A 15,479-nucleotide genomic window follows, 5' to 3' on the forward strand; every position below is an offset into this window, starting at 1 on the left:
GTACAAGACCCTTTCACGTTGTATGTCGAACAAGGGTGGTAAGTTTCGTTTGAATATTCTCAACGACACATTTGAGTTTATTTCTGGTCATGTTTTTTATGCAGTTTTTATTAATGTTGCTTTTTCCCCCATTAAAATTGTGTCGGACACTGAATGATGTTTTAAAACACTTAGTGATCACACAATCCAAATATCATCATAGAAGCATACAGTGTCACCAGAATTTAAATAGTATCGCCAAAGGTGATGAAAGATATATGTTGGTCACCATAAATATAAATACATTCAAAAGCATCACATAAATAGTTAATCAAACGTAGTTTTAATATTGTATATCAATAGTGTAAAGTGTCTTCAACTCTATTATTTTCTTACTATTGCTAAAGAAAAACTTAAATTTGGAGAGTAATGTTTACATTGAAATTGGGGTGTTTAATAGATCAATTTCATTTTCACCCCCCAGGATATGAAAATATTGTCCTTTTCGCTCCCACATTGTCCAACGGGTCTTTCAGCCTGCTACCTAATATTTTCTGTTATGTTTATCCTTGTTTTAGTTTTATCTATTTCTTTAATAATTATCTCCCTTCTACTCTCTTTTACCAATCGAAGCTTGATCGATGAAGAAAATGTCTAAGAGATATAACTCGTCTAGTTTTCTCTACTGTCCAATTAGTTTAGAGGGTTTCCTCTCTCCCCCCTCGAGTCTCACGAAGACCAAAGAGACAAATCTCCGTCCTTTCTAGATGAGTCAAGATACCACGGTTAAAATGGAATGTTGGACAAAGTTGTGGCCAAACAGCTAGTTGGTCCCATCTAAGGGGGGGGCAAAATAAGATTTTTCTTCTGTTTGGATTTTCAAGTGAATATTAATTTCAAAAAAACTCCTTACAAAACTATTAAATCCTTGTCCAAGTCCTACCTAACAAGTAAGTTTTAACTCTTCAAAGTCAATGGGAGGTCAATATCAAACCCTAAATTCTTTTTGATACCGGGAGGCGTGTAAAATATGGACAATAAATTAAGGAGGTAAGTAGAAGAACCCCTAAACGGCAGTTCTCTCTTCGATCCCTTTCTCTCTCTATCTTCGATCCCTCTCTCTCTCCATCTTCGATCCCTCCATATCTCCGATCTCTCTCTCTAGTCTCCGGTCGTTTTCACTGTATGACCGCCATTGAAGACAGCGGTTAACAAGGCGAGGGAGGAGACGCGCGCTTCTTGTTCCAGTCTTCTCTCTAAAGGTAAACCCTTTTCTAACCTTCATATTAAAATCCGCTAACTGAGTCATGAGTTCTATAATTCATCAATCTAGGGTTTCAATTTTATATTCCAAAAAAAGAACTCAGTTTTGCTTGTTTTGGATTTAAATACTGCATGCAGTTCTTAAAATTCCCCCAAATCAAAGAATTTTAGGGTTCAGAGAGATTTGTTTTTGGTTCCTTTTTCCGCAGATTTCTGTAGGATTTGATTTTCCATTGTGATTAGTGTTTCTTCACTGTGTTAATTTGAGAGATTTGGGTTTGTTGTCTTATGTTGATAGTACTTCACAGTTTAGGGCTTTGAGGTTTCATACTTTCATGGTTTTGGCACAAAATTAGTTATTCCAAATCAGTCCCTTAGAAAAATAAAATTTTGTTTGTGATCCTCTTGTAGGTTATGGCTGAAAAGAAACTAATTGCTATTTGTCAATCTGGAGGTGACTTTGTAACTAGTAAAGATGGTTCATTGAGTTACAAGGGTGGAGATGCCCATGCAATTGATATTGATCAAGGAACAAAGATTGATGATCTTAAGTCGGAAATTGCCGATATATGGCATTACAATCCTGCTTCCATGATAATGAAATACTTCCTTCCAGGAAATAGGAAAACTTTGATCACGATTTCTAATGACAAAGATTTTAAGCGTATGATTACTTTCCATGACGAATCCGTCACAACAGATATTTATATCTCGACGAAAGACATCACCAATAATGAGGTCTCGAACACGCCTGCTAGTAGGTAATGTCTTTGTGGAAACCCTAAATTTTTTTCCTAAGAAAACCCTAGTTTCTAACGCACTCATGATTTGTTTAATGGGTTAAATTTGTATTTATACTTGTAATTATGCAGGTCTAGCAGGACTACTGTATCAGAAAGAGTGATTCCAGTAGGTGGTGAGGGAACTACTGTTACTTCAGAGGAACCTCCTCTAGACAATGTTCCTATTAGTAGCAGACCTCCTTCTCTACCTAACACTCCCATCGTCAACAAGCATCATAAAGCTATTGAATGGGCAAACACCATCACTGGCGTGAATCAAAGATTTGCTAATGTCCATGAATTCCGTGAAGCATTACGTAAATACTCTGTTGCTCATGGATTTGCTTACAAATTTAAGAAGAACGATAGTCATCGTGTAACTGTCAAATGCAAATCAGAAGGTTGCCAATGGAGGATTCATGCTTCGAGGTTGTCAACTACCCAATTGTTCTGTATTAAGAAAATGAACACGACCCATACTTGTGATACTTCGCCAAATGGGTCTCAAGCTAGAATGAATTGGGTGGCACTTATCATAAAGGAAAAACTGCGAGATTCTCCAGGTTACAAGCCAAAGGATATTGTTACTGATATAAAACGAGATTATGGGTTTGACTTGAACTATTCACAGGCATGGCGTGCTAAAGAGATTGCAAGAGAGAAAATACAAGGTTCTTACAAAGAAGCGTATAATCAGTTGCCTAATTTATGTGATAAGATAATGGAGACAAATCCGGGTAGTTTGGCAACATTTACTACCAATGAAGACTCGAGCTTTCATCGCCTTTTTGTCTCATTTCATGCCTCGTTGCATGGTTTCTTAAAAGGTTGTCGCCCTCTTATTTTCCTTGATAGTACACTTTTGAACATGAAATACCAGGGGATACTCTTGACTGCGACAGCTCCTGATGGAGAAGATTGTGCCTTTCCCATTGCCTTTGCCATAGTAGACGATGAGACAGATGATAATTGGCACTGGTTTTTAGTTCAACTGAAAGCTGCTCTTTCAACTTCTCAACCATTGACAATCGTAGCAGATACACAGAAGGGTTTAAGAGAATCAATACCTCAAGTGTTTGAAAATGGATATCATGGATATTGTCTGCGCTACCTTACGGAGACTTTCAAGAGAGATCTAAAGACACAGTTCTCAAATGAGGTGAAACGTCTCTTGTCAGCTGATTTTCATACTGCTGCTTGTACGACTAAGCTCAAAGAATTTCAGAGGAGCACAGATAGTATTAAAGAAATTTCTGTGGAAGCATTTAATTGGATTGTTCAAAGTAAGCCCGAGCACTGGGCAAATGTGTTCTTTGGAGGCGCAAGATATAACCACATGACAGCAAATTTTGGTGAAGAGTTCTATCGTTGGATGTCAGAAGCTCATGAGTTACCGATAACTCAGATGGTTGATGTGCTACGAGGTAAACTGATGGAGTTAATCTATGAACGTAGGGTGGCATCTAGTCAGTGGTTGACAAAACTAACCCCATCCATGGAGCAAAAACTACAAAATGAAACTTTGAAAGCTCGAGCACTCACAGTGTTATTTGCACCTGGTAACACTAACACATTTGAGGTTCGTGGTGAAACCACCGAGACAGTTGATCTTGATCAATGGGGTTGCACTTGCAGAGGATGGCATCTAACTGGTCTACCTTGCTGCCATGCCATTGCGGTTTTTGAATGGGTAAGCAGAGACCCATATGACTTTTGCTCTAAATACTTTTTCACCGAGAACTATCGATTAACTTATTCAGAATCCATAAATCCTGTCCCAAATTTGGAAATCCCCACCAAGAAAGACACATCTCAAGGAAATGTGGTAGTAAGTCCTCCACCCACTCGTCGTACAGCTGGTCGACCAAAAACACAACGATTCGAAGATTTAGACAAACGGAAACTCCAGTGTAGTAAGTGCAAGGGGTTTGGACACAATAAGTCATCATGCAAAGCCGTGTAGAATTTAGTTGAGCTTTGTAGGTAAGGTTATTTGTTCTTTTTCTTGTTTCTTATGCAGTAATGTTGAACTAAACAAAATTTGCCTCTGAAACTACAAACGGAAACATCATGAATGATTGAGTAGTAGGGGAACCTATTTGAATATGGTTTTGCATATTACACCCACAATCGTTTTGGCTCATCATTCTCATTTTCTTATTGAGTGTTAACCTTATGAAATTGGATATAGCCGTTCACTTGTTATATTCATTGTGCTTTCTTATATGAGTTATATTACCCATGTTATGTGTGTATCTGAACATGTGTATGTCTGTAAATATATATTAGGAGCTGTACTTATAAGCGGGTGCATGACCCATACTCTAAACGATGAGTATATGCGTAGATAGCTTACGGTAAGTTTAGTGAAGTGATTAAAGGGTCGATTGGTTGCACATTTGGTCTAGCTTGTTTGATTTGTAGGATGCCGTGGTTTGAGACCCTGAATACAGAGGAGAGAAAGACCACCGGATCCTCTATTAACTTGCATCATCTCATCGGTATATATATGTTATAGTTGTTGATTTAGGCACCAATCAGGTCCACTGGCCTAGTTAGGCATGGACCTGGCATCAACCACCCCAAGCTTCTCCACGACTACTCTACGAAAAGGTGTTAGTTTATGACCCAAGTTTGAAAAGTATTTTATACGATCATTTAGAAAATTGGTGAAGCTCTTTCAACATCTACTATCGACTTGAGCAGAAAGGTTCTGTGTGTGGTTTGTCTAGCATTGTGTTTTATCCATTTGTTTGTATGTCAAAAAAAAATCAAACGTTCTAGAAAAAAACACTCCAAACATTTCAACATGAAGTTGTATTTTTCCACACTAACTAGGTGTGTTAGGTTTTTAATAAGTTTTTTTGATGAAGGAGGTTGTTAATAAGTTACTTTCATGTTTTTCACGAGCACGAGTTAACAAAAGAAAAAAAAGGGAGAAATCCCAAAAGCTTGTTTTATCACCAAAAAGTCAAAACGTGTTCCCAATGTGAAAACGACCCACTCCCTCCAAAACCCATATAAATTGATCCGTTTATCTCTTCAACAAGCTCGTCAACAAATTTCTTCTCCTCAAGAAAAACACACAAGTTCCACATTTCAAATCAACAAAACAACACTGGTTCTCTATTACACTATTATTTAGTGGTTTTCCGGCTCCGGTTAGTGGTTTCCGGCTTCGGTTAGTGGTTTTCCGACTTTACTTTCGGACACCATCTCCCACCAAGTCCTCCGTTTGTTACTGCGTATATTCAATCTGAAAGTTCAATAAGGTATGTAAAATGCATACTAATATTTCTCATGTTGTTACTTAGTCTTGTAGAGAGACCAAATTGACCATTGGCAAATCTTGCAATTTGAAATAAGATATCGTTTATGGTGTTGCTTACTAATTAGTTAAAGTGGGGTACTAATTAGTGTATCCAATTACTTAAATATTAACATAAATAGCAAAGCTTAGAATGCACAAGGGGTGACATACACCCCCATTATAATATTAATATTAGGACTATACCTCCGTTTTTTAAAAACTTTTGATTTACACCCCCACTTGGACGGAAACTGTCAACTCGGTGTGAAGTTGAGCATGTGCGAAACACACGTGTGAATAAGGACAAAAATGCCCTCATTAAATTTCAGTTCCAACTCAAGTCCATCTTCTTTCTTAACCATCTTAAATCACCTCCATCACCACAACCACCTTCATCAACTGACCACCGCGACCATCATCGTCATCTTCTCTGACCACTACCAATATGTTCATCTTTGCCGCCCACCACCACTAATGCCATCTAAACGACTATCTTTACTGAGATCTTTCAAATCTCCAAAGCTAATAACAATACCAGGCCCAGAGCAACTCTCTGTAAATTGACCCAATTCTTCAAATTTCACACCCAATACTTCCTTGTTTCCACTCTCTAACAAATCTTTAAACCTTAGTTTTCCATACAAATTAAATCCATCCAGTAATCTCAACATGTAAGATCCCATTCTTACCAAATACCCACAAGCAATGAATTATTTACTGGATCTTGATTTCGATTCAAACTAGAGAGAGAAAGTTAGAGAGACAAATACTTCTTTACTGGATTTTGATTTCGTATTCAAACCCAGGGTTTGGTTTCAATTCTGGGTCAGTCTGATAAAAAAGATTGGATTTTTAAGGTTTTTATTTATTTCGATTGACGGCTTCAACAGGATCTTCCTATTGATGCAGTCGATTGGTTAGGGTTTTGGAAAGGGAAATAATTGTATATACTGATTGTAATAGAGGATTTGTTGAACAAGTTGAAATCCACCCCATCTTCAAAGGCAGAGGGGAGGGTAGACGAAGAAGATTACTAATTGCTATATCCATGTTAGGAAATTTCTAAAATCAGAGGAAAGTTTAAAACATAGGGGTTCGTCATAGTAATGGAAGGAATAGGGGTTCGTCCTAGTAATGTGTTATATGTAAAGAAGCTTTTGACCTTGGATCCAAAGCTCGTGAATACCATATAAAACACATTTATCGTTCATATTTTTTTTTACTTCCATGCCTTTCTCAAAGATTAGAAGAGAAGGGTGATGGAGGAAACAGAGAAAGAAATGATCAAATTTTAGGTCTTAAAATATCCTAATTTAGAGGGAGAAACTTTGCAGGGGCAAAACTGTCTAATTTAGGTGTTGTGTTTCGCACACACTCTACTTAACTCCGGGTTGACGGTTTCCGTCCACCTGGGGGTGTAAATCAAAAGTAAAAAAAAACCGGGGGTGTAGTCCTAATATTGATATATTAATGGGGGTGTATGTCAAAATCTCACAAATTAAAATCTTAGAGTGAAAGTCAAATTTGTTAATGAGGTAATGGATTGGTAGGTTATTTAGGTCAACCTAAACTTTCTATGGGTTATGAATCCTAATTGTATATGGTAATTCATGTTTGGTTACTTAGGTTAGATCAAACTCTGTCAAATCTATTACAAGCCTTGAGTCGTATTATCCATAAAGATAAAAATTGGACAAGCAACAAGTGCTTGTATGTTTAAAAAAAAAAACAAGTGCTTGTATAAACAAAATATTACTTGTCTTCTGTTTTTATTTTTGTTGGAAAAACAAATTGAAATAAAATTGTTGACAATGATTAATAAATAATAATAATAATAATTAACTTTCAAATACAAATACCAAACTTAAACGCGATACCTTAGTGTTGTCAAGTGGGCCCTATAGCTATAAGCCTAAAATTTATGTATAATTTATATTACTCAGAATTGATAATTCAGTCACGATTCTCATTTGGATATTATTTTACTTCTATTAAACTTATTGTAATCGGGCGGCATTGTATTTGGTTTTCCACTTTGGAGACAAGAATTTTTTACTGTATTCAAAACAACTGGCGGTCAAGTTCAACGTGTACAAAAATTATTTATCCTAAAATTTAGTTTTCTTTCTTTAACTCCCATGGCGCATGGGCGGCCTTAACATTTGGGAAAGCTTATCTTTGCTCCACATATTGGCAACATTAATAATATCTTTCATTAGAAAAATATCTAACTATCATTGGAGTATAATTTTGGAGAAAGTAGAGTAGGTGCATCACCTATTGGACTTATCTACATAGAAGTCGTTTATTAACCTATTCCCTACGTATGAGGAACATGACATTTGTTAGCATACCTCACCTTTTCAACTTCTTCACGATGTATTTGATGAGCTTATGTCCCTTCGGTTACTTCATCGCTTAAGTACGAAAATCCTATATTTAAGTAGTTTTAATAATTATTTGGTGATAGTCTTATGTAATATGTGTCACTAGAAAATAGTCTGTTAGCCTTTATAATAATAATGTACTTCTGCTTCCAACAACGTGGGATTATATTACACTTAACAAATATTATAACATTGGAGAGACTAATGTGTTGATATTAGTATTTTAAGTTGCCAACAAATTAGCAATTCATATTTTAGAATCTCATGACATTAAGAAACATCATTAGAGAATGATGCTCAAGTCATATGACTTCGTCTTCCACCGACTTCGATTTACAATTGATTTTGTATGATATTATATTGACATTACTTGTTGAAATAAATTGATTGCGATCTTATGTATATTATTTTAACTAGTAATGAGACTTCTTCCTTTGTGTGCCTACTACGTAGAGGACTATTCTCACCTAAAAAATAGACAAGTTGGATGTTACTCAATCTTTGCCCATATGGGTGGAATCTCGGTTTGAAGTTTGAGAAACTAGATGAGTACCACCGTTGATAAATTAGGTCAAAAACTTCTAATTACATGCATGATGCATATAACAATTCACCGTTGTATTCTTGTAGTTATATTCAAATCTAAGTAGTCAAAAAATTACATCAGTAACGATAACAACGGGATAAATAAAAATTTATCAGAAGTCGATTTTGAGCTAGAAGATAAAATATTTGTCTTCTGTTAATGCTTAAAGGTATGTAATGTGAAAGAATACAAAAATAAATTCTTTGGACTTAAATTAAAATATAGTCATTGCATTAAATATAGATGTTTCTATTTTACTATATCTTAAAATCAATGCTTAAAAAGGATAAAATGTTTCTCTTTATAAAGAAGGATGATGACCATTTTGCTTGGACAAATTGTAAATGAAATTTAAACCAATATTTATTATGACTTTTTACTGCTTGCATGTTGTTGTCCTTCAAATGTAAACTTTTGGGTCATTGACAACTAATTGGAAAGTTCGTTGTCCAGCATTTCTGAAAATTTAGAAGTCACAGTTTCGAATCAGGGTGGAGGTGAAATTCTCATTCATTGACTTGTTAGTAAAAGTAAGAATGTACTTTTGTGCTCCTAAAATGACTTTAAAGATCTTATATGACTTTTAAGACCCGAGATGTCTTCGAATGGTTGTGGAGTTGATCAATTCATGTATTTATTCATGATGCGTCCATATCATATATTTAAAAAAAAAAAAATTGGGTCATTACTGATGTAATGATGTAAACTAGTACCCGAATAACATAAATCGTTATACGTACAACACCAATAGAAGGTCGAAACTCCAATTTCGTATTGGTCCTGATATATCTTTAAGCTCCAGTCATTTCTGTATTTTTGTGCAAATCAGACATAAAAACCCTACATATGTGTGCAAATCAGACATAAAAACTCCACACATGTGTACAAATCTTGGATTCACATTTTCACACCATGTGAAATATATGTGCAATTTTTGCCATCCTTAATTATGCAAGTCCAAGTAAATCTACCCAAACATGTGCAAAGTATGTATTCAAGTCACTTTCATTTTCTTTTGTGGAAGGGAAGCTTATTTTCAATGTTTTAAATAAGGTAAAATTATTAAAGATAAAAATGGTTACATTAGTTAAAAAAAAAAAAGAAAAACAAATTATAAATATTTTGATAAGGTTATGCGGTGGTTATTTCCGTGTAGGAAAATCCTATAAAAGGAGGAGGCAAACGAAGCTTGACAACTAAAACACTCTTTTTTACCTTCCTGTCATCTTCCAATTTCTAGAGAGAGAAAGAGAGTTTATACTCTCTACGTTTTAGAGAGAGAAAATCTCAAAAATCAAAGTAAGAACCAATTCTTTCCGTGTATAATAATTTTTTCATGGTGAAAGAATTAGTCGAGAAGAATTCAGCATCATCATCATCATCGTCATCGTTGGATAGTCCGATTAAAGAATTGGGAATGCAACTTGGAAAGTACGAACTTGGACGGACTCTTGGTGAAGGTAATTTCGGAAAAGTTAAGTTGGCTAAAAATCTAGAAACTGGTCAAGAATTTGCTGTCAAAATATTAGAGAAGAAGAAGATCATAGATCTCAAGATCAATGACCAGGTTCCAACTCTCAATCTCTCTCTCTCTCATAAACTTTGGTTTTCTTTCTGAATTTTTTTTTTTCTCGGAAACGGTTTCTTTTCTGTTACGTTTTGAACTTCCTCTAATTTCTCTCTCTAAAAAAAGGGGGGTTTTTGATAACTGAGTTTTTAATCCAATGTGGGAAAACAGATAAAGAGAGAGATTGGAATATTGAAGATATTGAAGCATCCAAATGTGGTCAGATTACATGAAGTAAGTTCATAATTTTAGTTAGTATTTCGTGATTTCTTCTTGTTCTTCATTTTAATCTTCAAGTTTGTTACTTTTATGGGTTTCTCGCCGATCTTTTTTTTTAAACTAATTATCCGGAATTTGTAAAGATTTTCAAATCCTTGATGGCCACAATAAAGGTGGTTGGGTCCAACACTTGATCTTTTTCCCTAGAAAAAAGAAATACCAGTGGCGCCCAAAATACATCAAATTAATAACACGAATCAATAAAAGATAAACTTGTACGCCCACCAAACATCGATTATGTAATCTCAGATCTCTAGGTTTCTAGAGTGGGTGCATTCCCGTTGGGGCAAAACCCGATGAGCACCCGTAGTTTCGTCCGCTTACACTCGTGACTTAGTATTGCAACTGTACAATCTCATCTAGGTATTTATGCTTTGCAGGAAAGTTAGACTCGTTAAAATTAGAAAGAACTTATAACTTACACATAAGGACTTGATAAAAGAAATTTTTTACGCAGTGTTACCATATTTTTAGCTTAAAGAAGTGACTTTGACTTTCTCATTGTTAGGAAAAGGGTTTTTCAAGATCTTTGGCCAAAAGTGGTGGAAATAATGTAATTTGGTAGATTAAGTGGTAAAGTTATATTATACCCAATCACTTTGAGAGAATAAAAAAGTTAGTATTAGGCAAATTTGGACTAAAAGCAGTCACTGTTTTTTCATGAAGTTTGGACAAAAAGCTCTTTCTTGTTGTAAAGTATTTCCTAAGTTTCTTTTTGGGTCTTTCTCCATGTATGATTCCCACCTTTCCTTTTAGCCCATACCGGAGCTTTCTTATTCTAGTTTTTCAGCTCATGGTTCTCTAACAGAATCCAATATGGTTAGTTAGAAACCTTTTGTATATTCTATATAAAGTTCTCGGGTCACCCCACGGGTCACCAAACCAGTGTCATTTGATCCGGACTTAGGTCACAATGATTGCTGTTATGGCCTTTACTTCGAGATCACGCCCCATCACATATCCTTGTGGATTATTTTTAGCCATGTCATTCTGCAAGTTGCAACCACAAGTTCCATCCCTAATGGTTAGACAACTTTACATGTTTTTTTTTTTCTAGATTTTTTATTGGTCATTTTAGGAAGTCTTCACTAGGTCAATCATTTACCATTTCTCTACTTATACCTCGCCGAGTATAAGAGTATCGTGAATGTGATGGGCGTTCATAGTTTAAAGTTTAAACTCTACATAATCGTCCTTCATAATGTGATGGGGGTAGATTTATATAATTAAATATTTCCAAACGGCGATTTGCTGAGGTGGAAAAGTGATAGATCGGCCTTGTCAGCTAGATAATAAAGTCTACATGAATAGCGTCTTTGCTTAAAATCATTCCCTTCCTTGTCAATTATTGTTTTAATATGATGATTAGATTCAATTGTTTTTATGTTTATGGCAAAGTAAAGTAATTAGTGGTATAATGATCTTTCTTTTCTACTAATGCTCCATATTAGTGTAGAGTTTTCCCACCTTTTCTCTATTATCTCGTGATTCTTTGGTCCGCCATGAACTTTATTATCTAAATCCACTTGATAGTTTTACAAAAAAAAAAGCTATTATAAACAACGTAATATCGATTGTCATCAAAATCATGCATTTTCTAATTTCCATCTTGTAGTTGTTTCATTTTGTGGCTGTTATAATCAAACTTAAAAAAACAGTTTTACTCGAGAGTCTATTTATGTGGATACTACCTTTTCTTTCAATTATTGAGATACACATTTCCATTTCAATAGAACACGATGAATGAGCAGTGGTGGATCCACTTTAAGGCAATCTCAGATTGCAATAGTTATTACTTCTTGTTTTACTCTATGCCATTGTTCATAATTTTTTCAACCTCTAGAAGATAAGCTACCACAGAAAAGGTGGTTGATATATCTATTCATCTAGAGGAAGTGGCCAATGGGGTTGTTTCATATTTCACTTTACGCATTAACTTCTCACGGATAATGTGGCAGTTTCATTAATGTCATCAGCCATGTGGTATTTTTTTTTTGTTGAAAGAGCATGTGGTATTAAGGTGTTTAGATAAGTTTGATATTGTTGACTCAGAATTAACTTGGGTCCAGAAACTCCACTGTTAGTTACTGTTGGCTATGATATGATGAAGACGAAAATCAACTTGTGAATTATTTGGACCCATTTAAATGTAAGATCCAATGAGGTCTAACTTCGACGTATTCGCCAATGGTATTGATAATTGACCCAAGACACTACCAAAATCATCTGAATGACTGATATTTAGGTGATGTCTTATTGAACTCGATCCATAAATAATGAAATAATTGCATATGGAGATGATTTCTGGTGGAGCCACTTTAAATCTGGTAGCAAAATCCACCATCGCTTATATGTCTATACTTGTATTAATTGGCAGAATTTGGGACCATATCGATGTACCTACTTGGCGCCAGGAGTTAATTATATCCCGGCCCACTAGGATATATGGTCAATACTGTGCCATCCATTTGTAATTAGCTTCCATGGCTCATGTTTGGTTTGGAAGCTGGCCCACTAGATGTCTGATTTTTCCTTTTGTTTTTTCTTTTTTGAAGTCGGAAATTATTTGATCAATAGTAAATTCTTCAGTTTTTGCTTTTGAGATACTTCTGGCTGATCCATATTTTACTGCTTAAATTTACAGGTTCTGGCAAGCAAAACAAAAATTTATATGGTCCTAGAATATGTGGCAGGAGGTGAATTATTTGACAGAATAGTAAGTTATTTCTGTTACCCTTTACGGTTAAGTATGTTAGACTGATACCCTTTTGCCAATTTCACTTCTTTTTCCTAATGTTCGTAAGTTGTAAAAAAAAATCATTTTTTTGTGCTTAACTAGATCTTGAAATTTCTCTTAAGATAGGCATCGAAAGGGCGTCTTTCAGATGCTTATGGGCGAAAACTCTTTCAACAGTTGATTGATGCTGTGAGCTACTGTCATGACAAAGGTGTATACCATAGAGATTTGAAGGTAGCTATTTTCTAGCTATGGAAATTTTAGTAAAATATATCTTCGTAAAAGTTAATACAACCATATAACAAATGCAAGATGACACGGAAACAGCAACATAATAGAAGTATAGTCCTACAATTATAGGATCTTTAGGTTTTCATTAAAGTATAGAAATAGTATAGTATACAAGACGAACAAGAAAAAAAATTACTTATTTGGTATGAAAAGTGTACTCTCTTATCTTGTATTTTCACAGTACTATTGACGCAGAAATCATAGTGTAGCATTCTCGTCTTTGAGGTTCTCTATTCTTACGCCTACCTCCTGTTTTATGACAGCCGGAGAATGTTCTTGTTGATGCAAAAGGAAACTTGAAATTATCGGATTTTGGTCTTAGTGCTTTACCTCAACATCTTCGGGTAGGGAGGATACCTTCATCTCCTACTACTTTATAGTAATGAGCGGTTCTAATTTGTATTTGTTAAGCAAAATCCGTGTTCACAATTATTTATTTGTGCCCCAATTATCAGGATGATGGCTTATTGCATACTACCTGTGGAAGTCCCAACTATGTTGCTCCAGAGGTAATCATTCGTTATAGCTCTCACACTTTGTGTTTGTTTGTTTACACTTGTTGCTATTTTGGGTTGCATTCTGATCATTTGAACCTTTTATCCACAGATTCTTGCTAATAGAGGGTATAATGGAGCAACATCTGATGTCTGGTCTTGTGGTGTCATTTTGTATGTTATTCTTACCGGATTTCTACCCTTCGACGATCGAAATCTTGCTGTTTTATATCAGAAGGTACGAATCCAACACTTGTATTTAGTATTTACAGTGATTGGGTTTTAGTCATTTGAGTTAAACCCTGTGAATTGCAATTACCTTGCTTAATGCACTTCCATATTTGTACCTTTTAAGATATTCAAGGGAGAAGTTCAAATGCCTAAATGGCTTTCACCTGGAGCTAAAGATATGTTGAGAAGAATTCTTGATCCCAATCCTAAAACCCGGATCACAATATCTCAGATAAGAGAACACGAGTGGCTTAAGCTAGATTATGTTCCTGCTATGCCACTAGATGACGAAGAAAATGTCTACATCAATGAAAAAGCTATCTCAACAAAAGAAGTCGTAAGAATTGTTCCACTAATCTAAATTGCATTTCGGGTACTTATTGGCGCTATTTACATGAAACTGAGTTGTTCGTTTTCTATTGCAGCAAATGGATGCTGGCAAAAGGCAGGATTCGCCCAACCAAATCAATGCCTTTCAGCTCATCGGAATGTCTTCTTGCCTGGATCTTTCAGGTTTTTTTGAGAAAGAGGTGAGAAATCATACTACCACTTTTCTTGTACTCCATCTTTGATCCCAAGCTTTATAACAATGTTACTAATGATTAGTGACCTGCAGGATGCTTCTGAGAGAAATATCAGGTTCACCTCCAGCTATAGCTCGAAAGATTTACTCGAGAAGATCGAGGGTACTGTAACGAAAATGGGATTTCAAGTCCAGAAGAAAAATGGGAAGGTCAGATTTTTTCATGAATTTTTTCCACGCCACAAGGCGACACGGTTTCTTACTTCCTCAGTTGAAGAGATAATTAAAAAAATATTATGATGTTCATTTTCTGCAGCTGAAATTTCTACAAGACTACAAAGGTCATAAAAGTTCGAGTAGCCTTTTAGTGGCAGCAGAGGTAAGAATTCTGACGTTTTCGATCCAGACATGTTCTTGCGGAGTTCTAATAAGAACTTCCTATACTAACCACTACGATATTGTTTTCGCAATACTTTACAGATGTTCGAAATCAGTCCATCTCTTCATGTAGTAGAATTAAGCAAGTCTTATGGAGATTCTTCAGTATATAGGCAGGTTAGTTCAAATTCAAAATCTCGAAACTTTATTAACTATCAGAAGAAGTATACCCGCATTTCGATTTTTTTGAAGTTCATCTTGTATAAGAATTCTTTAACCATTAAAAAAAAACAATCTGATTGTTGCAGATGTGTTCAAAGCTATCAAATGATCTGGGAATCAACCAAAGGTAACGAAAAAGATTTCACAAAAAGAAGTTAGAAAGTTGGGGGAGAGTATGCCAGATCGTCATATTCAATATATATACATATATACTTTATGGGCTCGGAAAAATAAGATGAAATAAATAGTAGATTCATGTAATTACATTTTTTGGGCTCAAAGATGTATATAGTTATAATGGTTAAGTAAACCTGCTGGCTTAGGTAGTGAATATAGTAGTTATAATTCTGTCATGATATGAGTTCAGCAGAGTTTTGAACTTTGAAGCAGCACTAAATGTAGCATGAATTCTTGCCCAATATATATTGTTAGATGTTTTTTTTGTCATAT

The 15,479-nt window shown here is 35.2% G+C and overlaps 2 protein-coding genes across 3 annotated transcripts; both read left to right on the forward strand.

Annotated features, from left to right (window-relative positions):
• Positions 1-920: 920 nt before the first annotated feature.
• LOC147569033 (uncharacterized) lies at positions 921-4,154 on the forward strand. Its single transcript, XM_086655497.1, has 3 exons — positions 921-1,241; positions 1,654-2,003; positions 2,115-4,154. The coding sequence occupies exons 2-3, from the start codon at positions 1,657-1,659 to the stop codon at positions 3,985-3,987; spliced, it is 2,220 nt and encodes a 739-aa protein (XP_086511623.1). The 5' UTR covers positions 921-1,241; positions 1,654-1,656; the 3' UTR covers positions 3,988-4,154.
• Positions 4,155-5,077: 923 nt separating this feature from the next.
• LOC147569034 (CBL-interacting protein kinase 1-like) lies at positions 5,078-15,479 on the forward strand. 2 transcript variants are annotated; one of them, XM_086655499.1, is made up of 14 exons: positions 5,078-5,296; positions 9,464-9,874; positions 10,046-10,108; positions 12,798-12,869; positions 13,017-13,124; positions 13,445-13,525; positions 13,637-13,690; positions 13,788-13,913; positions 14,031-14,243; positions 14,332-14,436; positions 14,523-14,639; positions 14,746-14,808; positions 14,910-14,984; positions 15,116-15,479. In XM_086655499.1, exons 2-14 carry the CDS (start codon positions 9,644-9,646, stop codon positions 15,158-15,160), a joined length of 1,353 nt encoding a protein of 450 aa, XP_086511625.1. In that variant the 5' UTR covers positions 5,078-5,296; positions 9,464-9,643; the 3' UTR covers positions 15,161-15,479. The 2 variants fall into 2 exon arrangements, with proteins under 2 accessions (XP_086511625.1, XP_086511626.1); XM_086655500.1 differs by having other exon boundaries at positions 14,031-14,240.

Source organism: Eschscholzia californica, unplaced genomic scaffold (genome assembly GCF_041429995.1).
Source record: "Eschscholzia californica isolate CP2 unplaced genomic scaffold, dmEscCali1.0.p SCAF_1, whole genome shotgun sequence".
In the NCBI taxonomy this organism is placed as follows: Eukaryota; Viridiplantae; Streptophyta; class Magnoliopsida; order Ranunculales; family Papaveraceae; genus Eschscholzia; species Eschscholzia californica.

Excerpts from the sequence above, each read along its gene's own strand:
- LOC147569033 (XM_086655497.1), top strand. The coding sequence starts at position 1,657 with ATGGCTGAAAAGAAACTAATTGCTATTTGTCAATCTGGAGGTGACTTT. Across the intron at positions 2,004-2,114 it reads TCGAACACGCCTGCTAGTAG|GTCTAGCAGGACTACTGTAT; the intron begins GTAATGTCTTTG and ends GTAATTATGCAG.
- LOC147569034 (XM_086655499.1), top strand. The coding sequence starts at position 9,644 with ATGGTGAAAGAATTAGTCGAGAAGAATTCAGCATCATCATCATCATCG. Across the intron at positions 9,875-10,045 it reads ATCTCAAGATCAATGACCAG|ATAAAGAGAGAGATTGGAAT; the intron begins GTTCCAACTCTC and ends GTGGGAAAACAG. Across the intron at positions 14,437-14,522 it reads CAGGTTTTTTTGAGAAAGAG|GATGCTTCTGAGAGAAATAT; the intron begins GTGAGAAATCAT and ends AGTGACCTGCAG.